The sequence below is a fragment of the Aythya fuligula genome, chromosome 2, assembly GCF_009819795.1.
Source record: "Aythya fuligula isolate bAytFul2 chromosome 2, bAytFul2.pri, whole genome shotgun sequence".
In the NCBI taxonomy this organism is placed as follows: domain Eukaryota; kingdom Metazoa; phylum Chordata; class Aves; order Anseriformes; family Anatidae; genus Aythya; species Aythya fuligula.
The window spans coordinates 6,196,662-6,224,649 of NC_045560.1; the positions used below are offsets into that span (position 1 = coordinate 6,196,662).

The 27,988-nt window shown below is 41.3% G+C and overlaps 1 protein-coding gene across 6 annotated transcripts in view; it reads left to right on the forward strand.

Moving 5' to 3' along the window:
• Positions 1-27,988, forward strand: part of LOC116486531 (sodium channel protein type 5 subunit alpha-like) — a 208,478-nt gene that overhangs the window by 89,745 nt on the left and 90,745 nt on the right. For all 6 annotated transcript variants that reach the window (XM_032182836.1, XM_032182841.1, XM_032182835.1 and 3 more), the window contains 7 exons: positions 3,705-3,846; positions 5,428-5,625; positions 9,543-9,722; positions 12,168-12,569; positions 20,548-20,680; positions 22,324-22,562; positions 27,335-27,508. In XM_032182836.1, coding sequence (XP_032038727.1) covers positions 3,705-3,846; positions 5,428-5,625; positions 9,543-9,722; positions 12,168-12,569; positions 20,548-20,680; positions 22,324-22,562; positions 27,335-27,508 — 1,468 coding nt within the window. The remainder of the gene's footprint in view (positions 1-3,704; positions 3,847-5,427; positions 5,626-9,542; positions 9,723-12,167; positions 12,570-20,547; positions 20,681-22,323; positions 22,563-27,334; positions 27,509-27,988) is intronic.

Consider the following 27,988-nt stretch of genomic DNA (forward strand, 5'->3'; position numbering starts at 1 on the left):
CCATTAAGAGGGATGTGAGCTAATGTTAATAGCATTCTTTGAGCCAGAGTTCATGTTTTTTTGTGCTCTAGACACCTCATTTGAATGCTCATACACCTGCACATAATATTAGAGTACCGTGTACACTCACTATGGAGCCAGACAGATCTTTTCACTGCAGCAATCTATTGCTAAGTGGAAAAGGTTTTAGAGACACACAAAGGCAGAACAAATCATGAAAAAAATAGCAACTGTATTATAAACAGAAAATATTAGTCTGAGGAACCATTGTTCACTTTCAAAGTCAGAGGAGTTGCATCTCCATTTCCTAGGGCTTTCCAAGCAATTGCAGCAAACTGCTTTACCTTTTTGCTTCAAAATGGAGTTTCCCCAGTCAGAAACACTGGCAGTGAACCTAAGAGTGACTTTGAAACCTCTGATCTCGTGGTGATGCATGAAAATACATCCAAGTTGAATACTCCCAATATTGCCTTTCTTTACGGCACAGCTCTCTCATACTTGAAATTATGGCTGAGGAAACTCCAAAGAAATTAAGATGAAAGTCTCTCGTGAAATGAATGGCAGCATTTCTGTTTTGTCTAAGATGTGGCCAGCTTATTCTAGGTGAAAATTTATTTCCAACCTAGGTTTAAGTCCACCAGTAAAGCTATCACTATTGAGTTTCTCACAGCTGTGCTCAGATGTTTTAGCTATTCGTAATAATGTTAAAATATAAGCAGTTACACCAGCTCAGTAGAGCTTCTTGGGATCTGTCTTTCATGAAGGAGTAAGAAAGTTTGTCTGTCTCTGTAAATAATAGCTCAGTTTCCACCCCAATACATTCTTAATGCAGTCATTTTCATGGCAAAAGGAAAGAGCCTTAACAAGAATTTTCATGTCCTGCCTGGGTATTATGTCCTTCCTGGGCATGATGTCCTAACATAAGTGCACAGAAAGGGTTTCCTTCTAAAGAACCCAGAGGGTCCATTTCTCTTGAATGGTATCAGCAGCATGTCACGGGCACTGTAGGTTGTCTGCAATAGCAGATCTGAGGCAGAAATCTGATGTCTCTATGGCAGAGAGTGACAGCAGATGCTGCCTCTAGGACAGAGGAGATACAGTGAAAATGTTGCCTCAATAAAGGACATGGTTATACAAGAGATATTCAGTATGCCTATGCATATTTCAAGGAAAAAAAAAGAAAAAAAAAATCAGCATTTTCTTCTTTTGTAACTCAGTAATGTTACTTTACTTTTTATTCAAATGTGTCTCTGATCAGGAAACAATAGGAAATTAAAAGTAAGAAAGCTCTAGAAGGACGCATTTCTAGGCAGGGGAAAAAAGTATACACGTCTCCTTTATTCTTTCTTTGTCAGACATAGTTATTACTGTCTGTGGTGGTTTTACCTTGCTGGGCAGCTGAACTCCACCACAACAGCTCTCTCACTCCTCTTCCTCAAAGAGAAAGGGGGAGAAAGTATGATGCAAAGGGCGCAAGGGTTGAGATAAGGACAGGAAGATCATTCCACAATTATCATCATGGGCAAAACAGATTCAGTGTAGGGAGATTAATCAAATTTATTACCTATTACTAACAGGCTAGAGACGTGAGAACAGAAAAAGCAAACTAAAAACACCTTGTCCCCATCCACTCTCTTCTACACCTTCCCCTCAAGCAGCACAGGGGAACAGGGACTGCTGGGGGGCTGCGGTCAGTCCCTGAGGCTTCGCCTCTGCTGCTCCCTCATGGTCCCTCTGTGCCATCCTGCCCAAATTGAACCTGCGGGGGCTGTCCACAGGCAGCAGCTCCTCAAGAACGGCTCCCACACGGCTCCGTCCCCCAGGGTCCATCCCCCAGGAGCAAACTGCTCCAGCAAGGGTCCCCTATGGGCGGCAGCTTCCCCCAGACTCGCTGCTCCTGCATGGGCTCCTTTCCACGGGCTGCAGCTCCCCCCAGACCCCATGCTCCTGCGGGGGCTCTCCATGGGCCGCAGCCTCCTCCAGGCCACATCCACCTGCTGCACCCGGGGCTCCTCCACGGGCTGCAGCGTGGAGATCTGCTCCATGTGGGACCCATGGGTGCAGGGGGACAGCCTGATCCACCAGGGGCCTCTCCACAGGCTGCAGGAGAACTTGTGCTGCATGTCTGGAGCACCTCCTGCCCTCCTGCTGCACTCTCCCTGGTGGCTGCATGGCTGGGTCTTACTCCTCACTCTCCCAGCTGCTGTTGTGAAGTAGTTGTTTTCCCCCTTCCTTAAGTCTGCTCTCCCAGAGGCACAAACAACATCACTTATTGGCTTGGCTCTGGCCAGTGGTGGGTCCCTTTGGAGCCAGCTGAAATTGGCCCTTATCTAACATGGGGCAGCTGCTGGATTCTTCTCACAGAGCCACCCCTGCAGCCACCCTGCTACCAAAGCCTTGCCACATAAACGCAATACATCGTCTAAATTCTCAACTGATATAAACTATCTTGTCTCTACCTAATAAGGTGGAATCACTTATAATATTCACTTCTGTATTACATTTAATTCACTAAACATCAACTGTTCTTTTTCATTTTTATTGCTTTTTCTGAAGACCACTGCAAATATGGTTATGCAAACATTTTGCAATGCTTCAGCACTCCTTTTTTCAGTGTTCAAAGCAGACTTATTTAAAAATTTGTGCTCGACTAACAATATTAAATTAAGCTTCTTAAAATATTGTTAAATATGTAATGTTGGTGGCTGACACCCTAGATTTGTATACCTTCAAAACCTATAGTAATGTAGTCTCATCTCAACAGCAGTACTATATATATACATATATAGGTAAAATCCTTGTTTTTCATGCTGATGCACAGTCTGTTTTCTCAGGAGTCCACTTTGTTCTTTTTTTTTTTTTTTTTCATTTAAAAATTATTTTTCATTATTTATTTTACTGCTTTGCATTTTGATGTGCAGCAATATTCTGCTTTGGTGAAAAATAGTGGCTGAAATAGCTGATGTCGAAAAAACAAACAAACAAAAGTAAAAGTTATATACATTCCTGCAAATTTCTGCTGAGATCTGCTTCTCCAGATACTTAGATTGTTCTCACCTAACAAATTCCCAAATACTGTAGGGCCTTAGGACACTGGAAATTTCCTTGATCTTGTATTCTCTTTCCCTGATATATCCAGCAGCAAAATCTTTGCACTTTGCTCAATGTCTTCAATTTCTGATAGGTCATTTCTTATGCTTGGAAAGTAGCTTGTAGTGTGCAGGTGTATAGGGTCTTTTGGCTAATTGTTCATTGCACCATTGCTGGGAAAGTAGGAGGCTTACTGACCTGGGACCTCTGCCACCTGGTGTTATTTCATTTGATGATATGATTTGGTACTTAGTACCACTGTTGTCTCTACAGCAGAGAGCATTCTTTTTCTCTTCTGGCATATGGGTCTAGAAAATTACTTGTAAAGAGTCTCAAAGTTTAATGAGAGCAGGTTCACCATTAGAGTATTACCCAGAACTGTAATAGTAAATGATTACCATTTCCCAGCTTATCCTTTCAAAGGAAAAACAAGATCGCAAAGATCTTTGGTATTATGAAGTTAGCATGTATGTCTATGTTTTCACTCAATGCTCAATTTACCTTGGAGCATCCGTGCTTTTAACCAAGAGTATTCAATATGGTCCTTTTGAAATCTCTTTTTCCACACTGAGGCCATCCATGACATATTTCATGTATTGTCTCATGTTTTGCAGGACATGCCCTGAGGGATACATATGTTTGAAGGCTGGGGAAAATCCGGACCATGGTTACACAAGCTTTGATACTTTTGGCTGGGCCTTTCTCTCTTTGTTCCGTCTTATGACTCAAGATTATTGGGAACGTCTCTATCAACAGGTATAAGAGTGTTTTCTTACTTGAAATAGGAAGTAAACACATCATCTTATTAAATATCCGATAATTAAAGACAAGAAGGAATTCCTAGGTATTAGTTACATTGCTCTTTGTGTGTTCTGAACAAGGACCATCAGTTGTTACAATTTTATTTTATTAGAGGTATTGATCACACCAGAAGCATAAGACTGGGTATTTGGGGGAGGGAGTAAAATTGGTATTAATGGAAGGATTCTGTGAATTTACATGAATCTGAATAAAGTTTGCCACTTAATGAGGGTCATCCAGGCTGCTTAATGATTGTTTAGTGACTGATGTAACATAAACTAATCTTTTGAGCCCATCTCAAAACAACAACAAAAAAATTACAAAAAACCACCACCAACCAACCAACCAACAAACAGAAAACCTCCTATGTATTTGGTGTATCTGTTTTTGCAAAGCATGTCAATGAACACAAATTCACTGGACAGCAAGACTACCTGGCACCTCCCAGCTCTCCGTACTGTAAACTTCTCATCACCAAGACCTAAGAGACAGAACTACAAATGGAGTTAACTACAAATGGAGTAGTCATGCATGCAAAATGGTCTGCTAGTAAATGCTCATTTTAGTGTACATTTTCCCAAAAGTATGCACACTCTGAAGAACCGCATATGATAGTTTGGTACTAAATTACACGCTCTGTCCATGAAACCATTGAACATTTAGTTCTGCATCTCAAAATTGCCAAAACTAGAGCATAACCAAGGAAATCAAGAGAGTTAGTGCAGAAAGATGCTTCTCTGAAGGTACTGAGGTAAACATCTTTGAAGGTACGAGGGATTTCAGCTTCACATGTAGACAATTATACAATTTCATGTCAGGAAAATGTAATACAAGGCAAACAAAAATTATTTGAACAACTGCATTCAGTTATTTGGCACAGAGCTACATGTACAGTTCTGGAAGGCTGAAACTGTCGGGGCAAATAAGGGTGAACATCACTCCTCTCATTATTTGACCCTATAATAGCACACTGTGTTTTCTATCACTAGAGTCAAATCCTTGACTGAATCCTTACCTATAACGTAAGTTCAACCTAAACTCTAGTTATGCCTGTAAAGAATCAGGCAGTACAGTCAACAGCACCTAGGGTTTAGTTTTTCTTATTCTGAGGCAGATGTCTAAATAATCCTTGGATGAATTACACCCTAAAAGTACCTTTTTCTCCCCATGGACTGTAATGGGACCTATACTGAAGACAGCTAAAGGGAAACAATGAATCCTGCATGGGAAGTCTCTATGTACTGCACAAAAATAGATTGAGCTATGTGAAGAAACCTCTCACTGCAGCTGATTGTAAGGTTATCTGTAGTCAAAGAAAACAAGCAGAAGTATTTGGTAAAAGAGGAAAACATTCTTATTTTAAAAATGAATTGTAGTGCAAGGCACACAGTTTTTGACTAAGCTAAAAAAGTTTATTGTGGAGAACGTTTTTTCCATGAATGACATCAGCATTTGTCATGAAAGGGATTCTGTTTAAAAAAAAAAAAAGAAAAAGCAGCAACCTTTTTGCTAGTGAATTTACTTTTGTATTTACAGACTCTCAGATCTGCTGGGAAGATCTACATGCTCTTTTTCATGCTGGTCATCTTTCTGGGCTCATTTTATCTGGTCAACTTGATTCTGGCTGTGGTGGCCATGGCATATGAAGAGCAGAACCAAGCCACTATTGCTGAAACAGAAGAGAAGGAAAGAAAGTTTCGGGAAGCCATGGAGATGTTAAAGAAAGAGCAGGAGGTGAGTAAACTGCATGATGTGATTAGCCTTGGGTTACTTTAAGATGGTCCCTTGAGATTCACATTCTCTCTATTTCATATTTATATGATAACGGAAATAAGGTTCTGCTTGAAAGCAGCTTAATGTTTATTGTCCTGGGTAGAGTTATTACAGTCCTTTCTAAAAGAAAAATGATGGCTCTTTCTGCTAGGACTAGGGCCATTTAGGGTTGACACATCCAGAGCTGTATTGGTTTAACTATACCAGCATATGCCAGCAGAGGAATTTATATTAGTTGACATATAAGACATTTTCATGATGACATTACTACATCTGCATTCAAACACAGAACATGCATTTTGGTCGTTCAGCCATAGCCCCAGCTGAACCACTCCTTCTTTAGCTCACGTTCATTTCTACACTGTCTCATCCGTACTGCCATGAATATCCAAGCACACATGACTTTGTACCTGAACAAGTGAACAGGCAGATCTTGAGGTTAAGCTTTGCATATTGTATAAAGGATATGTGTTTAATGTTATGTTGTAGTTTGAGCAAAACATGGAGGCCTAGGTGTGAAAGCCTTAATAGCCAATGTGGCCTTAATAGCACTGATTAATTTGACTGTGATTTGTATGGGGTAGAAAGCATTTATTAAACAGCTGAAGAAAACGTTTTCAGTGCTGTGAGCAGGAAGACAATAAGAAAATTAGTATGAAATAACACACAGCACTGTAGTTCAGAGAAATAAATCCTTGATACACAATATAAACTAATATACATAATTTTCGTGAGGATACATATGGCTTCAGGGCCTAATCCAAAGCCCATTTAAATCCTTGGAAAGAAAATAGAAAATGCAATTCATTCTTGACAAAGTACTAGCAGAGGCTTATGCATTGTTTATGTCCTTTTAAAGATCTACTTCAATGGTTTAAGTAATAGGTAAATGCAATTTATTCCATATGTGAACAGAGTAACTTTCTGCCATAACCATAGGGAGCAAGCTGAACTCCAACTTGTACCTATTTTATACAAATTTTCATGTGTTTTGACTCCAGCTGAGCTCTTCCTAATAACAGTCAACTTTGGTAACCCCAGCTATAATTAAAGATATTTAGGAATTTCCTTTTGAAGACTTTGATTTCAGTTAAACCCATATGCATATATGCATACAAAAAAGGAACAGTAAGTCCCGAAAGTCAATATGTGTCAAAATGAAGGTTGCTTGTGCAAACTTAAATTGTTCTCCTTTGTCTGTACGCTTTATAACATGGTCTTTTCTGTAGCCAACCGCATCTCATTTTTCCTGTGCCCTGTTCAGTACAAAGGGTGGACAGTGCAGGACTCAAGAGCAACTCTTCACTTTCTCCTCATTCGCTCTGTAGCCTTAGGCAGGCTCAGTCTTCCAGATTCGAGCATTCAAAGCCTGCTTCAAAAACAAAATGACTAATGTCCTCGGAGATTTTTCAGTACTCCCTGTCACTGCTCACACTCTGTATGCTTCAAAACTACTCATTTGTATTTTCAGTACTCCTGGGAATTATCCCATTTTTATGGAGATGGAGTTTAGGAATACAGAGGTTGGGATGTAATGTGTTCACTAGCTTAGGTTGCCTAAATGCCCAGGACCCACCACTTCGTAACTGCAAGATGAATTTGTCCATGACTTCATGTGAAGTTTAGTCCTTCTGCATATCAATCCCCAAAATCTCAAATTAGACATCCTGAGGAAGATTCTCAGGAAAGTGATCTGAGTGGTTTGCTATACCATGTAGTTTTCAGATGTCCTTTGCCCCAGACAGAGCTACTTAGTTTTAATCTCACTCTTCAAGTCTTTGAGTTCTTGGTTTTGACATTCTCACCATACCACTAAGTTCTTGCCTTACATCCCATCTGGTGCATAACCCCCTTTTTATGGTGCATGTGAGCTAAGCTTTACTCGTGTTCTTCAACCACCACACACCCTTGCCAGACGTGCCTGGTCCCAGTCTCCTTCCCTGCCTTGGGAGTTAACTGTGATTTGCAGTGCTGAGGGGACAGGACACTCTCCAGCTCAGCCACAGGAAACCGACCAGAAAGAGTAGGTTGTCAGGTTGTGGTCATATCCTCCAATCCCTGAGAAACAGTTTTATCCAAATCCTTTTTCAAAAACTAATGAAGGTTTGTAGAGCAGAAACATTGCAACCCAAGCAATAGGTAAGAAAATGCTAGGAAACTGAAAATTAGCTTATTTCCAGTAAGAGTACAGCAAGCCTAACAACATAACCTACATTTTATATATTTTCTAGATCACTGGAATATGATGGCAATGAGAAAGGAAAACTAAAACTCCTTAGACCAGCTTTGACATTGTGCAGTACAAAGAGAACACAAATATAATTGATAGACCTGCTTGGGGACCATCAGTCAATTTACGCAATTGGTCTAACACATTCCTAAACCTGAACTTAACACCAAAAGACTTGCTGAATCGTTATGAAGGGAAAGCACTTCAGCATAGCAATTAAATTAATTGACTCAAAAAAAAAAAAAAAGAAGAAAGGAAAAAAAAAAAAAAAGAAAAACAGCTTAGACTGGTGTCTGAGCCCTCCTTCTTTCTGCTATAAGCAGCCTGCTCATGAAAGATATTTCCCATAGGAATTAAGTTTTGTTGTGCTCTCAGCTTGATAGAGCTGCCGCTACTCCTTGAAATACATGATTGATTCTTTACACGACTGTTAAGTGCCTTCACTTTCCTTGGACTGATGCCTGTGGGAGGAAGGGAGTATTTTGCTGCGGAGAGCTGATTGCCTGTTTGATTCTAGTGGCTTGCAGACAATAGCACTGAGGATTCATCCATTCCTCCTGTTCTTGGGAACCTGGAGAGGATTTTTTTTCGTAATTCATTCATTTTATGTACTCCAGCTGGGGGCTTTGCAAATGGGCCTGTCTCCGGGTCATTGATGTGGCTCCTGCTGGGACATCAGCATCTCCAAACCTGACCTCGTGCTTTGTGCTCAGAGCAGAGGAGCCCCCTCGCTCCTCCCACCTGCACTGGGGATGGGGACCCAGTATGCTGGCGTGGGCTGCAGCTTCCTCTCTGAATATATTGATTCTTCCTCCTGCTGCTCATTTGCTTTCAAGGCTCTTGCTTTGTGTGCTCAGGCTTTTGCATTTGGCTTTTGCTGGGTTTCTAGCTGTTGGTCTGTTATCACTCAGCTCCTGCAGTGATCCCACCAGATAGCCAGCACAACACTGAAGCGCACAGCGTAGCAAAGTCCACCTTATCTCCAGTTAAGCCCATGGCTTTCTCTTTGGATCTCTGATCATAGCTGCCTGTGCTGCTGCTTGGCATAAGTGTTTACAAAGACATATCAACTGAATTGCCTGCTGCTCCTAGCATCCCCCTGCGACTGGAGAGGAAAACCCAGCAGCCAGCTTGGCTCCCTCCCCTGCTCAGCCCTCCTGGTTTGAGGGGCTGAAGTCCCAGGAGAGGCTGTTCTTGTGGTGCCCCAACCTGAGATCTTTCTGACCACCACCAGAAGTATTACTCCAGAGGGAGTGTGCGCAGTACTCATCTGCAGGCATGTGCCCACGACCTGGTTCTCTTGTGAAAGGTTGCTCATGAGGTCTTCATAAATCAGATTACTTTATGCAGCCATTCCTAATGCTTCGTCACAGGATCTGGATGGAAAACCTGCATGTGTGCGTTTGTACTAGCATCCTGAGTCACATGTTTATTTTTCTCATGGCTGAGTAGGGATGTTGGATTAAGACCAGTTCCAGCCATGGGAGATAGTTTTATGATTAATGATCACTTGGAATTTTTAATGTATCTCCTCTAGAACTGAAAACTTACAATGAAAAATAACTGCTGACCAGGGTAATTATTAGTTCTCACTGGGATCCTGAACTCAAATAATGGACTTTGTACTTTCTACCATCTTCTCTTTTAGGCACTAGCTGCTAAAGGGATTGACTCAATGTCACTTAGCTCATTGGAAATGTCACCTTTAGCATCCAAAAATGCCAAGGAAAGAAGAAATAGGCGAAAGAAAAAGAAATCTTCAGGGGAAGAATATGGGGAAGACCAGAGGAATCCCAAGTGTGAATATGATGATGGTCAGAGGAGAATGGTAAGCCATGCTCTGGAACATCACTTATTTCTCACTGCACTTCATTGGATAGGTCAAGCTCTGAATATGCATTTAAAACTGAAACTTCCAGCCAGAAAGAAGAATCAATATTTAATGTCATGACTGACCTGCAGATAGTCTGTGTTAGAACTGTGGAAGGAAACATATTAGTGCTTTATTTTCAAAATGAATTAAAAATGCTCATTAAGCATTCTTATGAACCTATTTTGTTTCAATTTTTTTTAATTTATTTTTTGTTTTATTTTTGCTTCAAGATTACCCACAGTCTGATTTATTTTTTTTACTCTAACTTCATTCATCTGATTATATCTATCCTATACCTACTAGAACTAAAATATTCTTAGAAGAAACCTGCAAATCTTAAAAAGAAAAGAGAGGAGGAGAAAAGGAGGAAACTTGTCTCTGAGGGTATTTTTAATGATATATAAAGACAATATTAACACTTTTGTATTCCTTTGCTAGTTGCCTTCAAGTCAAAACTTTGTGGCACTTGTTTCTATTGTATGTTGCAGTAACAAAAGTAGTGAGACAGTTGTTAAATAGGGTTTTATATAAATGTTACTGACATGCATGAATATGAATCTGCACATGCTGTATGTACCAAATGATGGTAAATAGCTTCAGATAATTTGTCTGTGCTTGACTATGGGCACAGTTAAAATCAGGTTTTTGTTGTTGTTGTTGTTGTTTTTTAATAGCCATGTAATAGGCTAAGTCTTTTTATATTTTGGTGTTAGTGAATTTAGGCATACTTGGCAACCATAAAATGCTGATAGAAAACATGTAAGTGATTTAAGTAAATGTGACCATTTAATGACACCCTAGCTCACAAAATTTACACAGAGCTGGATTTCTGTAAACAACATGCCTCTTTTTTATCTTATAGTTTTTGTTTTCATCTCATTGGTTGAGTGGGTCGTGTCAGAAATTATACCTTTGTTCAAGCTAGAATTGCTCTCTAGCTTCATTCTGGATGGGTTTCAAGACACCACATCCTAAAATGATCATGGTCTGGAGCTGTGTATTGCCAGTGTGTTCCTTAAATTAATATTTCTTGTTTTCACTTTTCGCCCCTGGATGTCATATGCATGAGAAACATGGGAGACACATTTCAAAGCTTATAGTAAATCTTCTCTGCAAGGCAGTGTCTGGCATGGTTAGAGGGAGTACGGCTGAGTCATCATTCAGATGCAATCTGAGCAGCTGGAAGTGTGTTGCCATCAGAAATCAGTCTCAATGACTGTGTCATGGAAACCCAGGCATGGATTTTTTTTATTATTTTTTTTTACCAGTTAAAGTTTGGTAGCAATCCAAATGGGTTGTTTTTAGTTAGAAGGGGCCTGGTTTTTGTATGCGTACTTGTACCAATGTCAGAAAATAGCATCATTACATAATTCAGTGATGTGAGCTACAGTGCAAAATGAAATCAGGCTCATTTGGGTTGGCTGGCTAGTGGATAGTGTGGAAACCTGACCTCTCTTCATACATACTTGGTTCATGAAAAAGTTCTGAAGAAGCTGAAAATTCTATGCAGGTCATAAAATCAAAAGTATGTCCTGCCTAAATGCTCTTATTCCATTAATTTCCTCCTCACAGATATGAGGGAAGGGGATAGACTTGAATTCCTTATGCATTTTCTGAACATCCTTTTCACTTTGTGAGGGTTTAGGTGTGTTTAGTGCTTGCCTACGTCTTGCTGATGCTCTGCCAGAGCTGCAATCTCACTAGCAGACGTCAAAGTGGATCATCAAGGGTGATATTTAGGTGTTAAGGAACCTTCTGTACTCTAGGTTACCTACCCCTCAAAGCAGTTATGTGCATTGGAATAATCATTCTACAAACTAATAAACCATATCCCTCTTCTTGCTCTTCTGTTTTTTTTTTTTTATTATTTTTATTTTTCCTTTATCACCTTCTTCCGTCGTATTCTGCTTCTTCTTCTTCCCTCTTCTCATTTCTCCCCGCAGTTCATTTCCTGCCCTATTTCTTTATCTCTTGTTCTCCCTCCGCAACGTTCCTTCCCCAGCTGTTACGAAGATGTGTGATAATGCAGTAAACTGGAGCTGGATCCCCTTCCCTGCTCCTGTCTTCCACTCCTTGTGCTGCCTTCCCAGGTCCTTTGGCACTTATCAGATGGGGAGGGAGTAGAAGCAAAGGAAGTATCATGCTAACGGGCGAATGCCACCTTGACCCTTCCTATTTCAGTACATCTTTAACTGTCAAGTATTAGACAAATACCTAACGGCTAGGAATGATTATTCAGCCTCTTAACTTTGCTAAGGTTGAATACATGTAATTAAATCTTTCTCTGAAGGACTTGATTTTAAATGGAACTTAGTGCTCTCCGCAGACCTTCCTCGCTCCTGAAAACATGTTGCAAAATGTTATTTCTCTTTCCCCTTTTTCCTTTCCGGGGGTTTCTAGACTCTCCTTGGCATTAGTTATGGTCCCAATGCAAACTTGGTGAAGCGCAGAACCAGCCACGGAAGCATATTCAGTTTCCGACTCCGTGGCAGAGACACTGGCTCCGAAACAGATTTTGCCGATGATGAGATCAGCACTGCTGGGGAAAATGAAAGCCACCGGGGCTCTCTCTTAATTCCAAGATCTGGGAGGCGTCCGAGCGTGCAAAGTCAAGTGAGCCATAGTTCTCACCCTACTACTCCCAACTACACCCAGACGGGCAAAAGGAACAGCTCAGTGGATTGCAATGGTGTGGTTTCCCTGATAGGAGGAGGCACCGGGGCACTCAACCCAGACCCTACTTCTCCTGCAGGGTTACTGCTTCCCCCAGTTATTATGGAAAAACCTGGGACAGGCGATCTGGTGAGTACTTTATGACTTTTGTATGTGATTCACGCTCTTGTTTCCTTCTGAATGCTGTTGGAGTTTGCTGTAATTTATTTACACCGTATGCAGTCTGCAGTGAGAAACCCAAACACACCATCTTAGGCAGGGTGGGAAGGCAACGGGCTAGCTCCCATACCGATGTCCATTCACCACAGCATAAGTTTACAGCTTCTGGTGAGACTTGTTCTTCAGGACCGGCTGGAGGCAAATACCTATATCTTGGGTTTAATATGAATTTTCTTTTCTTGTAGGGACATTTTTTAAGTTCATTCCTTTTGCCAATTGAATATCTGATTTCTTTCTGTTTGCATCTAACCTGTGGTCTTTTGTATAGCTGCTTGTGGAGGGCTGTTCTTACAGTCCAGGGGTAGTTCCCAGAAGGGCTGACTAAGCATTGAGTTCCAGTAATGCAGAGGACAGACAAGCAGATCATCAGCAGATTTCAAGCCTTTTGCAGATTTCCAGGATCTTTGTTGAGAAGCACCACTGTTACACTTCATAAGGCTGGAATTAAAACTATTAAGACTGATAGCATTAAGACCTAAGCACAAATTCCTAAGCACATGGAAAAACATGGGATGCTATTTTGGAAATAGCTACTTCACAGGCAGGTCGAAGTGGACAGGTTGAAATATGACTGATGTGGTGGGAATTTATTTCATTTAATGTGGATACTTAGATTGGAGTTCATCACTCAATAGTTTTAAAGCAATGCAAATCTAGTCACTAGCATCGATGTAGACAAGATTTGTTTCATCTCAGAGATCTAAAATGTATCAGAATAATCTTTGTCCCTGAAAGTGCTTTTTTTTTTTTTTTTTTTTTTTTTTTTTTTTTTTTTTTTTTCCCCAACAAAAACTCTGTATTACATGGGTCTTAAGTTAGGTGAAATGAAATACATCCAGAGTAACCACGTGCCAAAAAATGGGTTAAATTGAGAGGGTGGAAAGCAGATGATATTCTAACATGTATTAGGCAAGGTATTTCCTGAAAAGAAAGGCAATTGAGATGGATCGCAGCCATGGTGTCAGATTATCAGTAAATTGAGAAGTAGCTTTTTTCTCTAGAGCCAGGCAGCTTCTTCCCTTTCAAGCACTGGTCTGATTTTTATTTTTTTTCCTCACCTATCCAGGCACTCCCTGTGGCCCTGCAAATAGGCTCTCACCCTGTAAATGGGAGGAGAGTCCAGCATAGGAAGCTGGGTGGGGTGAGAATTACCTGCTTTGTTGGTGATTTTGAGGCTGTCCCTGCTTTTTCAGAAGTTCACACTTTCACTCATTTAAGGACTTTGGTATTCCCATTTGCACTCTCCACAGACAAGGAAGGCCAGTCTCTAGACTGCAGAGCAGCAGATACAGATGGTGGATTTTGGCTGAACATAGCTAGGCACGTAATAAGCTGCAGGTTAAAGAAACCATAGAAGGAGGAGTCTGTGTATCTACTAAAAAAAAAAAAAAAAGGTAGAAAGGCTTCCGTAGATGAGCAGTGGGTTTCCCCTCTGTAAGGCAAGCAGTTCTGTGGGCTGCTGAGGCTCTCCTGGCTGTCAGACAGCTTAACAAACCATGACTCAACCTTTTACGGCAAATATTGGTATTTTACAGGATCGGGCCCCGAGGTGACAGGGAGGCTTTGAGCTCTGCTGGCGTTTCTTTTCCTTTGCCAGTTTACTGCCTTTTGAAAATTGATGTTGAAAATGAAATGGTCTGGGTGGGTGAGCTCACTTGGCAGTTCCCTGGTCGTCTAGGAAATAGCACCCAGGCACTATAGTAACAGATGCTCCCTCAGTGATGCAATGTGAAGGATGTTGTGTCTCCTGAAAAACAGGTCTGGTATCTAATCTAGCCAGAAAATGTGAGCTGGACTTAAAAGCTAATTGGCAAGAAGCCCATTGCTGTACAGATGCATTTGCTACAGGAGCCGTAAGCGCTGCGCACAAACGTGCAGCTCTGTCTGTGGGGCGCAGGCAGAAGGAAAGAGCAAATCCAAAGCCTCAGCATGTTCAGAGATAAATTAACACTGTCTGGGGCTCTGTGTTGGATTATTTTGCCATTTTCTTGTTAAACTCTTGAAGTTAATTTTGTTCTTTCTTAGCAGTTTTGGCTTCTTTTTATATTCTCTTGGGGGAGGCAGAAGAAAAATGTTACAGGGTGAAGTTGAAGTTACCTTATTAACCCCATCAACCTCTGTTACTTGTTTTATGCAAGTGTAAGCCCATGGTGAAAAGGACTGACCTGTGCTGTATCTGCTCTGTCTTCTCTGAACAAAACACAAAGAACCAGTCCTTTCCCTGAAAAGGCATCTCCTCTCTGTAGTCCCTAAATACAGCTAGTGAAACAGGAGAAGATTCAAGTAATCTCAGCGTTTGGTCCATCAGTCATGTTGGCTAGAGGTAGTCTGAGTGGTGAGCAATTTGCTGCTTGTGTCGGACATGGTCTGTACAGAATGGCATCCATCCAGGCCACCTTCTGCACCAAAGCTGCACCAAGTCACCAGGGACTTCAATGCACAAGAAATGTCCCTCAGGAGGAGGGACAGATATTGTGTTTTTTTCTGCAGGGAACCCATTTGTGTCTGCACACTGTGCTACAGCTGGTGATATTTCCATGACACATATGAGCACCTGTGAGGCTAAAGAAGTAGCAACAGAGTTTTTGGGGAGCGTCTTGCTGGCACCAAGGGTTACACTGCAATTTTCAAGCTAGAAAGCCTGCTGAGGTAATACGAAGAGCAAAGGAGTGTGATATCAAAGTGTGATCTTCAGACACCCCCCAAAGAGCTCTGGGCCAGGCAATCTTTGCATGGTTATGAAGAGCAACAGGTACTCAATTCAGAGGTATGCAGGGTCTCAGGAAACCCACACCAAGTCCAAGTCACCCTCCTGGAGATCTCCATGCATCCCTGTCCCTCAGAGAACTGAGTCAGGTCTGCTTCTGTTTTCCCACCAGCTTTCTTCAAACAGTGCAGCTGCTGATCTCAGCAGACTTAACCCAGTGTAAATAGGCTGCAAGCTGGATGTGGTGACTCCATTTAGAGTCGTGTCCCCCCCCCCCCCCCCCTTTTTTTTTGCTTGCTCTGAGACTGATAGGTTTGAAAATGATTCCTTCTTTACTACTCATAATGATTGCTGGGCTGGGGGTTTGGACTTTTCCTCATTCTTAGACAAAATCCATCCATTATGTAAGCAACTTCAGGGCACAAGCTAAAGTTCCCATTTGTCCACATAGTATTTATTTGCAGTTATGTATTGCTCTGTTGTGTCTTGGTGTTTCTCAGCTATTTAATAGATTAGAATAACATCTTCCTTCACAAGATACTGATCCTTTTGAACAGAATTGGATTAAGTTAATGAGCTGTCATCTAGAGCTCAGTTTATCCATGGGATCTGACGGGGATGAGTAAAGCACCTGTGGTTCTCAAGGTTTTTTTGAAGGTTAAAAAATACGCATGACACCATCCTCTCTTGCCTCCTAAAGCCAAGTGGAGCCATTCCAGTAGGTTTGCAGGGAAATCACATGGTTTTTAGTTTAGCCCAACTTTCCAAATCATTTGGAGATTCAAAGGGGCAGAGAAATGGACACAGGACTAGAAGAGGCAGCTGGAAGAGGACAGCTGGCTGTCAGCAGTGGTCCCCAGTGCTTCTTTCCCTCTGGGTCACATCCTCACCCCTCAGCCCAGGAGCAGAGCAGGGCCATCCGTGATGTGGCTCTGGGATGGGCAGCAAGGGGAAGGTTGGGGCTACCTGGGATCTCCCAGCCTTTCCTGAATCAGTCACACTTTTTCTTCTCCTTTAGGAAAATAGAAATATCAGGTATTTCTTGCATGACAGGAGAAACTACTGGGGTGTGAGCCCTTAGAAAGGGAAAGCTGTTTAATGAGGTGCCAAACTAAGGGTTTAGGAGACAGAATCTGTTCTCTTTAGAAATATTTTTGTTGTTGTTTTGTGGTTTTTTTTTGTTTTGTTTTGTTTTGTGTTTTTTTCATATAAAAAGAAGAGGCCTTGTTTTTTGTTCTCTCTAAGCAGAAAACCGGTTTGCTGACCACATTGTTTTAAGGTTTTTTGTTTGACCTTACAGCTGCCCCAAGGTAAAATTTCTTTTTTCCTCTTCTTGCTTTGCCAAAGGACTGGTGAAAAGGCAAAGTGTTAGCAGTTTTGTGTTCAGACAATGTCGACATAATAAGTCATGCAAACATTGCCACCAAGAAGTTATATGGGTGGAAGCAAGCTAGCCCTCTGCTGTGGCCGCACAGAGAGCTGTCATCGTGGCTCAAGTTTCTGTTCACTTCAAATTTTGCTTTAGCACATCCCAAACGAGGCCATACCTGCAGTAAATCATTCAGATTTGACACAGATACTGCAAGCTGCTCCATTTTACAGTGCATCTCTTTAAATAATCGAGTATCCGCAAAATTAAATGCCTTCTTTTTAAGGCTGAGCGCTATTATGGTCACCTTCAATCTCATTAAATATTTCTGCTAGTGCCTTTCTGGGTCCATTGTTCATGGTGTGCCCTGTCCACCTCTTTTTATGCTTGAAAAGATTTTTACTGTACAAGGAAAATTAAAGCTGTCCCAGTTCCCAAATGTAGTCTTTAAAATGCTGCCACATATAAGCCCATCTTCGCACAGCAGTTTTGACACAGCTCAGTACAGTGGGCACTCAGAATAAAATAATTCTGCAGTGTTATGCATCCTCATTTACATGTAAATTACTGAATAGTATATTTGTCCCTATAGAATTGAGCTAATCCAAGGGAGAAACATTTCCAGTCAATCAAGGAGCAACACAAATAATCTCATCTTGCTAGAGGTGCCTGTATTTAACTCCATTGTGGTTTCTCATCTGGATGCTGTGGAGGCTCCCTGCATAACTCTAGAGACTGTTGTTATTTTTGCTTAATTTTTATACACATATAAGTACAATGAACTATTGTGCTTCAGTATAGTCTCTGTGTGATGATGATAGCTTTTATGCTGCAGTGCTTGTCCAGTTCCTGGAACTGCTTTCTATCTCAGACTGCAAAAACTGCCAGTTCCTTGTGCAACTATTATCTATCTCTGTTCTAAAATAAATAATAAAAGCCCCTCATGGATCTATTCATTACAAAGAACACAAGCTCGTAAACTTCCCCAAGGTACTTCAGTAATTTTAAGGAATTCATCTGGAAACTTTATTCTCTGGAAAAAATACTTTATGCTAAATCAAAAGCCACCCACGCAAAAGATTAACAGCTATATTATGAAAGAGACCACGTCCTTCTGGAAGACCCTGGGAGCATTCCTGCACCCCTGCATCACCTGCCCAGGCACTGTGTCCTGCGAGCAGGGAGCAATGGGCTCTGCAGCTGGATGAGGTTCAACCTAGGCTCTTCACTTAAACTGTTTTAGCTGAATCCTGCAATAGGGAGAATGAATTTGAATGTTTTCCCTAAAACTTCTTGCTTTCAGAGTGAATCTTCTTTGCGTTGCATTTGTGAATAACAGGTGGCTTTCAGGTAAAGGCCACCAGCCTATAACTTCTTTAAAAGCACTTCTGCATGCATCACTAGGAAAATAATATCCTTTTTGACAGACAGAAAACCAGCACTTCTGGGGACAAGGTTGTATAAAGAAATTCTATTGATATGTGAGAAACTATGGGATGGGATGATGATACAGCTTAAAACGAGTTAGATCATCCAGAGGAATTTGAGAATTTCTTGTGCTTCCTTCTACAGACAGAGGGAAATGGCAGAAGGGTTGCTTTTTCATTGGGCTTTTTTGTTGTTTTTCTTAGTTTTGACTATTATTATTATTATTATTATTATTATTATTACTATTATTACTCTACTTAAAAATATGTTTCCCTTGCAACTTTTCCTTTTCTTGGTATTTCATTTCACTCCTATGTATTTGCTTTGTACTCCAAGCGGGTGTGAAAGGTAATGCAATTTGGTAAATACTGTCTTCATTAATAAAATATTTGTTGCTCCTTTGTTTGTTATTGGACATTTTTGAGGTGAAGGGAATCGAGTGAACTAATGCATCTGAAACATCGTTCCTGGTTTCCCCAGCTCCTAAGCCAAACATAGAGTGATTTCTTGTTCTGCACTGCACAAGTGAAAGTCTTTTTGAATAGGCTCTGATTGCCCATCTCCTTTTGATACAACTGCATCAGTAATTCAGTGGACAATGATCCAATTGTTTTAACAAAAGAGAATATTTTGAGGAGAGAAAAAAAAAAAAAAAAAAAAAAAAGCAGTTTTGAAGCATTAGTGCTTTTCTGACTTAGCTAATGTTTTAAGTGATTGCTTTAAGTCCTTACTCTTCTCTGGTCTTGCAGTCATTGGTATTTTTATCTTCAGTACTTCAAAGTGACCTGGGACCAGTGTCCTGACAATTATTTTTAGCATCAACCAGTGGCCAAGTAGCCTTGTCCTTTGCAGCCACCCGACAAAGGGATCTCCCCTGCCCTGAAGAAGTCACACTCCAGAAAGACAGCTTGTAGAGCTTCAGTGCTCCTTCATCCCCATTGTCACAAAATTGCCTGTCTTGAAGAACACTTTTGATAGAGGAGTGGCCCAGAAGATGGATCCTGAAACCTTCTGGGTGTGTGTCCCAGCGACAGGCAGCAGAGCTGTCTTGGTTGGCATCCTGGGCACTGCTCAAGGCAGTTGGGGCCATTTATGATCCAAGGGATCTGAGAAGATCCAGAAGATTGAATCAAATTCCTGTAGCTCATTTGGCTACAGAGGGGCAAAAGCAGTTCCTCTGACATCTGTATAAACCAGGGGTTTTCATCCTCTTAGGGATTTCTCCCTTCACATTTCCCTGAGCTATATTTTGGGAGCCATTGGGACCTTTCTATCTACAGCGCATCTCTTTTGCCTACACAGTGTCTCACAGATCCATGGAGGAGCAGGACAAGGCTGTTAAAACATTTATTTTGAGAACTATGCTTACTTGGATGTGTGTGTGTGGAGGAACAGAGTTGAACATGGCTTTCCCAGATCCTTACAGTACAAACACCATCTTTCCTTCTTCCTCTGGGAGAGCTGGAGGAGTAAAGCAAGCAGGATTTGTCTCTGTATGATGTGGGGGATCGTAATAATAAAAGTCTTAACATCTTGCTGCTGTGAGCTGACGATATAAAGTATTAAATACAGTGTGTCTGCAGTTATGCTGTGCTTCTGGTTGACTTCAGAAACCCAAGTCTTCAAAAAGCATACAGCTAATGTAAAATGAAATGTTAAATAAAGGAAGCTCGGGAGTTCTATTTCTCTTCTGGTATTTGAGTTGTTCTTTCTTTTTTTTTTAGCTTTTCCTTGAAAACAGGAGACCAATAGAGTTTATTTTTGTTTGCTTGTCTATATTTTTTTCTGTTTCCCTTCCAAAAGAGAAAAAGGAAACTGAGATTCTCCTGTAATTATGGAGCTTCAGAATCCGTGACACCAAAGATCACCAGAATGCCAATATGTTCCTCAGATTTGGCAGTGTTTCAGAGCATGAAAAAAACACGTGTTGGGGAGTAATTTGGCTTGGTATGATATCAGAGGCCTGTAATGGAGCTGTTACCAATGCTCCTTTTTCCTTTTCTAGCAGTATAATTTAACAGTTAACACATTTCAGAAATAATGGTATAATTAATGTAATTAAGCAGGGCTTCGTTCATTAGCAAAGGGTGTGGTAAAGCAGCACTGCTGTTTCTCTGGTGTCAGAAGTGTCCTTTTATTTTTACCTGCGTCTTTCACATGTTTACACAAAGGTGAAGAACAGGGCAAAGTTTTTAAAATTGCTCTATGTACCATTTTCAAAAGCAGTACTCCAGCAGCACATGTCTAATTGGGAAATTGGTAAGCTTTGGACTTCTTAGAAAAAAAAAAAAAAGCTTAGACAATTTCAAAAAATGCTACCCCATATTTGCCTTGCATTCTTCCCCTGTTATCACTCAGCTGACCCAATGTGTTCATTTCAACAGACCTCTCCCTCAGACGAGGCAAGCAAGAAGCAGCTTTTAATGCCCCACCGCCCATCGGTGGACCACTCAGATGAACCCTTTCAGAGGCAGAGGGCAGTGAGCGCAGTCAGCATTATCACTAGTGCCCTGGAAGGTAAGATGTGCCTTCAGTTTCCCAGCTGAAAGCCAAGTCAACATTGATTGGCAGGAAGTAGCATGAAAAACACTAATGTTTTTCTTTTGCGCTCTTTTTGTTTTGCAAGACAGTATTACAGAGTTATTATGACCCTTATAATACAGGTCATTCCTAAACAGAAGGCAATATGTCTTACCTATAGACTTGTAAAAATCCTGACAAAGTGCTGGCAGTACAATCAAAGTTGGGTCTGGGAGCTTTTTGTTCCCCTATGGACTTTGATGTACAGAAGGCTGATGGGTAGTGGAGCACGAGACTGTGTATACATTTATCACAGAGTGGTTTGGGTTGGCAGGGACACCAAAGCCCACCCAGTGCCACCCCCTGCCATGGGCAGGGCCCCCTCCCACCAGCCCAGGCTGCCCCCAGCCATATCCAGCCTGGCCTTGGGCACTGCCAGGGATGGGGCAGCCACAGCTCCTCTGGGCAGCCTGGGGCAGGGCCTCATCTCCCTCTGACTGAAGAATTTCTTCCTAATGTCTAATCTAAATATACCCTGTGTTTGGAGGCTGGAAAGAGAGATCTATCTCTTGGGAACAATTCTGTCTCCCAGAGATCTCACAGCAGTGCAGGTGTGCATGTAGGGTATCAACCATTATTTTGAAAGTTTGCTAGAAGGCACCTAACCCTGCAGCTCTGTTGTCCAACGGGTGAAAATGCAGAGAGAACGCATTCTGGCTTAAGAGAGGAGGCTGCTTATAAACTGATTGAAATAATAGGGTTGGCTGAAGTTTTCCTGTTATTAACTCAGGTTCTAATTATATAGACTAAAACCATTATACAGCATTCCATGCCCATAAAGGAATCAGAAAAGGAATGCATTAGGCAATTCTACTAATCATGATCATTCAGACATTAACTGTCTTGTTTGGCTTTTCTTTTTCACTGTTTAACACAAATTATACTTACAAAGCCATTTCTCTTCTTTTGTGCTCAAATAAAATGAACATATAAATGTTCTATTTTAACTAATACTTTAAAAGCACCTTTAAAAAGCACATTGGAGCTATAGTACCATTTTCAAACTGAGTTATGCAGTCCCCTGATTTTAGAAGAACTCAGATGCTTAACGCCTTTTTGGATTAGACATTAAGAACAGAAATCCTATTGATAACCAATGATACACCAGCTCTTAAGACCTTAAATCAGCTCTAAATATCGGATTGAATCTCTTTTATCTCTTAAACTCTTTAAAAGATATTACTTAAGGTACTTGTAAAATGAGAACTGGAAATGAAGTCTTCTTAACCACTTGAACTTTCCAACCTGGAACACAGAGTACAAGTCTGATTCTATGTGTAATACTAGGTCTTACATGTCTGGAGTGAGTCTTCCTTTTCTCTTGGGACACTTTTGAAAGGTTCCTACTTTCAGAATAGGCCGCTGTCTGCTAAGTGCTATCAACTGGCAAAAAAAACAACAAAAAACACAAATTGTGTAATCTGCCAGCCTGTTAGGATAGAAATATTTTTATCCTAAAATAAAAAGAAAGAAGTTTGGGGTAATTCAAGGGCCTTCCTCTAAGTTGTGAGTCATTTTAAGTGTTTCCTTGTCATATAACTCAGCATGCACTGACTGTTATTTTACTGCTTGTGACTTAGAGCTTGAGGAATCACACCAGAAATGTCCTCCGTGCTGGAACCACTTTGCCGTTAAATTTCTCATTTGGGATTGCTGCCCGCTTTGGCTTTTAATCAAGAAATTTGTCAAGTTTGTGGTAATGGACCCATTTACTGACCTCACCATCACCCTCTGCATTGTGCTGAACACACTCTTCATGGCCTTGGAGCACTATAAGATGACGAAGGAGTTTGACCACATGCTTTACATAGGCAATTTGGTAAGTGAATGCAAAGGTGAAATACTGTCTGAGGAGAGTGTTTGCTGCTTTTTAAAGTTTTGGCTTAGGCCTTGGGAAGACCCACTTTTAACATGCTGTCAGCATTGCTTTGCCTATGTCATGTCAAGGGCACACAGTCATGTCTTCTGGGGGTGAGGAGAATCAAAGGAAGGACTAGAACCTATTTTCATTAAACTATCACATTGTAATGTTATTGGTAACCACAAAAGCCATGTTTCTGGTCTGTTTACAGGTTTCTTATTTGTATCAGTTTAAGGATATGAGATGAGAAAAAGGTTAATGAGGTTTATTTGTGATTTCTGTAAAAGCAATGCTAGGGAAGCAGCTCTTGGTGACTAATAGTCACTTTTAAGTTAAAAATGCTATGGAAAAACAAGGCAAAATCATAGAAGGAAAAGAAGTTTGGGTAGGTATGTATGTAGGAAGGTGCCTAAGGTACATCTGCTGTGTACCCCTGCCTTGTGCATCTGTGTGTGATAGGAGCTGTGCAAAACCCAGGGCAGAGGGGACACACAGCAAAGCTCTCTGAGCAGTGCTCCGAGGGAAAACTCCTAATGTGCAGGCTGAAGCAGCTGGGGAGAGCTGCAAGGTAAGCAGAGACTGCTCTTCTCCAAGGAAAAGCAGAGTGACAGATCCCCAGCCAAGCTGCAGGGACAGCAGAAAAGCCTTTCCAGAGGCGATGTGGTACAAGTTGTTAACCCAGGGGGGGCACTGAAATGCTGCAATCACTACAAAAGCAGAGCTTTTTCTTTAATTATCTTCCTCTGAGTTTGAGCTTAAAAGCTACCATGCTTTACAGCTTTAAAACTTAGTGTTTAAAAATCCTTTTAATTTTAGAAAAATTAGTATTAGAAAAGGCATAGGCTATTTAGCTATGATTTGGTTGAATTGCGCCTAAAGTCTAATGGTAGAAGCAGAGATTTACACTAGGACCAGAAGAAAGTCTGGAGTACCTGGGAAGGTGGACCCTGCTAAATATGTATTCAAGAAGCTCACAGCAGAGATAAGAAAAACCCTTTATTTCTATTTAAAAAAAAAAAAAAAGGCTTTGCTCCCTCAAGGTGGGATTCACTTTGCCCAACTTGAGATATTTAGAGCGTAGGAGTCTCTGTCTGAGCTGGTTGCCTTTAAAGTCAATGGAGGGAAATGGACAATTTTAAGGCACAATTAATCTGATGTTTTTAAGACATTTGCTTTTGGATAAGGTGAACTGTGCCCTGAAGGCCACCGACTGCAGTGGCCATTGACTATAGTGGGAGTATGCAGAGACACTGCAGATGTCATGTCTGCACTGAGATACATCCTACACTGGCAGGTTTAGGTGGGTAGTAGCAATAATCAGACTTTTTGTGCCTGCTCTAGAATATGTGTTACAGAACCTGTTAGTGGTGGGTTTCTTCTGTGGTGTTTTTTGTTTGTTTGTTTGTTTGTTTTTTTCCCACTAGTCATTATTCTTAGCTCTAGACCTCCTCAAGCAGGTTGAGGTTCTCCTAGGCTGTGGGACCTGTCTCTAGTTTTTCAGTTGCTGTGTCCTGGTAGATCTCCCTCTGTCGTTATGCTAGGCAAAAACATGGATCTTCTCTCCTTGCTCCAAACCTGCATTCGTCCCCTCAGTGGTAAGCAGTGAATAAGGGTAGCTTGGAAAATCACCCCTCAGGACTGCACCCAGCTTCACTTTGCAGCAAGTCCTTGTGTGGGGATGTTGCTCAACAATTTGTGGTCTTTTCAGATGACTTCTCAGATGACAAAAAAAGCACCTTTGGATCCAGCATCATCCCTCAGAGAAGGTGGCAATGCTGCCATATCTCCCTCTGGCTTGTCAATGTGTCTTGCTCTGCTTTTAGCAGATGAGTTGCTCTCTTTGCCAGACCACAGGCAGTGAAACCCCAGCCCCTGGCAGCCCTCCTGCCTGCATGGCTCCTGCAGACCTGAGCGGGTCTGCGCCAGCTGCCAATGAGACTGGTGGAAATGGAGACAATGAGCAGAGGACAGGGCAAAATTGCAAAGGAAATTTTGTAAAGTGTTGCCCCCCAAACATGCATCTCCCCCTGAGTTTCTTAGCACTGCTTAGAGCTAATTTTGATTATTTGTGTTAGGGTATAAAATAAGCAAAACAGCCTGATATATATATATATATTTTTTTTGTAGTAGGCAGCTGGCCCCAGGCTGAGATGCCAGGATGGTGTCAGGGAGAGGCTCCCCCTTGGCAGATTTTACTAAACCCCTACATAACAGGAATGGTTTTGAGTAGAGCAGGTCAGAGGAAGGTAATTCCATTTTGCAGAGGATTTCACAAAGTCATTTGTAATGAGAATTGAGTGATTTTTTTGCAATTCCCCATGAAAGGGAGGGCAGCCCCAGCTCCAGGGCAGGCTGCCAGGTGCCTGCTTCCCCTAAGCCACTGACTGTCAGAGCCTCCCTTGCCCCAGCGCCAAGCGGCTGTGCTCCTGCCATCCCATCCACCCCTCGCTGAGCAATTACATGAGCATTAGGTGGACGAAGATACTGAAAAGGGCAGATCTTTGGCATTTTTTCCTCGAAATAAGTGCTTCTGAAAGAAATTAGAGTGGAATATGAATTTGCTGTCTCCGAGAGTAATTCTTCGTCTGGCTGCCAGGAGCTGGAGACCTGCTTTGATGGCACCATCTCCATCGTGCAGTTGTGTGGCACCTGCTGCCTTCAAGCTCCTTTAGCTCATCACTGACAGGAACCAACATTTTAAAATCCCATCACAAGGCCTCACAAGCACATGGACGTCTTCACTTCTCATCTTCCTGTGCAGTGCCACCACTGAAGAAATAGGTAGACAGAGCAAGGTTTTCCCAATTTTTGTTTTTCTTTAGAAACTGAGATGCTATTATCCAATAGTAGAACCTGAGTGGCTGAAATGATAGTTAAAAGAGGTTGCTTTCTTAAAGATAACGTCCTCCAAATCAGCAGTGGCATATTTATAACCATAACCAGGGGAATGTTGAGTTGCTCTTTTTCTTTACAGCCTTTATTGCACTCAGCATCCAGCCTCTTGTATGAGCACAATAGCTTGTTACCAGGTGCTGGCAATTTGATGACCACCGTTGGAAATTCGTTGCTGGTGCACGTACGTGACTCTTGATGCCTTCAGGAAGGCTCAGACATTTTCCTATCTTACTGTGACATTTCCCTCTCAGAAGACTATTGATTAAAATGATTCAGGCAAAGAAAGCGATCCTCCTGAGTCATTTCCCAGCAAGATGGTTGCATAATGTAGGCAGCATGGTGTTGTGGGTTTCGAGGCAGTCCCCTGGATACAATTTCATAGCTGTCCAGTTTGGGCTTGTTTGCTGTCCTCAGGGAAACTGGGGTGTTCTGGTGGGAATCTCTGGTATCTCTAGCCACTGTGACTCAGAAATTGTTGGTTAGTTAGAAATCAGAGACAGGCTGTTTCATTGGGTTCTTGGTATGAGGCATCAATAGGATGACAGTCCAAGGTATTATTTTCCTGATAAGGAGAAGGTATTTTGCTTAAGGAGTTGTGTGAAATAGCTGCTTGGAAGAACTCATCAATTCAGTCCTGAAGCATTGCAGAGTAAAAGTCACACCTTCAAATGATCCTTTATTTTTATTCCCTAATACCTTAATTATATATCCTTAACTTTTCCCTTCCACACCGCATGGAGTTTCTTAGTCTTGTTGCGTAGAGCTGATCACTTGTGTTGGGATAGCTCTTCAGACACTCAGCTTATAGGGTGAAAAACATTCCTCCTTGAGTGTAGGTTACTGATACGTCAGCTCTGGGGTCCCCCCTTTTTCTGACCTACACAATGCATTGATATTGGCTGTTTTATGGAAAACCGTATGCTTTGATATATAAGTGGAACTGAGCGCTTTTCAGAATGTAAAGCTCTGTGGGAATGGAAATAAAACAGTATGTGTACAACTTGCTGCCCACATTTTCTCATTTTAAGCTGACTGTCAGGTGTTTAAATGGGTGCTTAAGGAGGGCATATGAGAGGACAAGATCTGATTCTCTTGGATGCTTTGCAGAAATCTGTTAAAACTTAATTTACTGTCAGCAGCCTCCCCTTCTCCACTCCCTCTGCCTCATAGGTAATATTTATATGTTGTTTTAAAGAAAAATGTTCCAATTAAAAGCTCTACCATCTGACATTTGAACCGGGTCATAAATAAGCAATGTCTTCTCAAGATGCTGTGAAAAGAATACTGCTGTGACTATTTGTAAAAAAATAAATAAAAAATACGAGGGCTCAAATTAGGGTTTCTAATCGCCTTCACTGCCAGCAATAACCTCAGAATGGCTGGATGCTCTTGCTGTCCTGGTATTAATAATAACAATATAAAAAGGGATAATACAGCCAGTACATGGCAGCCCAAATACCCCTTTAACACTCCCACTCCATTCATTCAGGTTTCTCCACTGAAATAAATAGATTTAACCTTTATAAAAGGCACCTTTACGCTTTCTTTTTTACCACTGAGACTCTGCAGACGACAGAAGGCGATGGAAATGTCCATCCTTATCAAGAGCTTGAACCCAGACGTCGTTGTGTGCTTACAGCGCTATAAAACATCATGGTGAAAAGACCAGACAAAGCCAGTGCTGTAACAGTGATAAAAAATCATCTGTGAAAAATGAAGTATTTGCTTGTAAAATGTTTTTGGCTTTCTGCTGTGTTCACCTCTATCTGTGGAGAGTCTGTAAGAAAGGAGGGATGCTTAGAAGGCTGTTTTCACTTTGTATTTTCTTTCTGCAGGTCTTCACTGGGATTTTTACAGCAGAAATGATCTTCAAAGTAATTGCCCTTGACCCTTACTACTATTTTCAGCAGGGCTGGAACATTTTTGACAGCATAATTGTTATACTGAGCCTAATGGAACTTGGTTTATCCAGCATGGGAAACCTGTCTGTTTTACGCTCCTTTCGACTGGTACGGTCTTATTCTGTTTTTACCCCTCTCCTTGCATTAAGTGTAAACTCTGACATGAACACAACATATTTTCTTAAAAATGCATCCACCGATAAAGACTTTAATTTCTGCAAACCGGTGAACGGTATGTGACACTAATTATAGACTGCGGGATAAATGGAATTGTTCCAGATTTACATCAGGGTAAATGAGAACATAATTTGATTCCTTCTAGCTGTGCCAGGTACTTGTAGCACACTTAAAATGTTTGAGATCCGATTTGTAATAAAAATCTGCCATTTTATACCTGTACACCTGTTAGCACAATCAGCAGATAATTGATAGCCCACAAAATGCAAGAGCTAGTAACATGTCGTTTTGGAAGTTGTTATTCCAAAATTATGTTATAAACATGCCACCATTCTTTTAAATGTTGTCAAAAGAAAATGTCTTTGAATTATTCACGGAGTGATTTTTTTTTTCTAGAACTGATCAGCATAA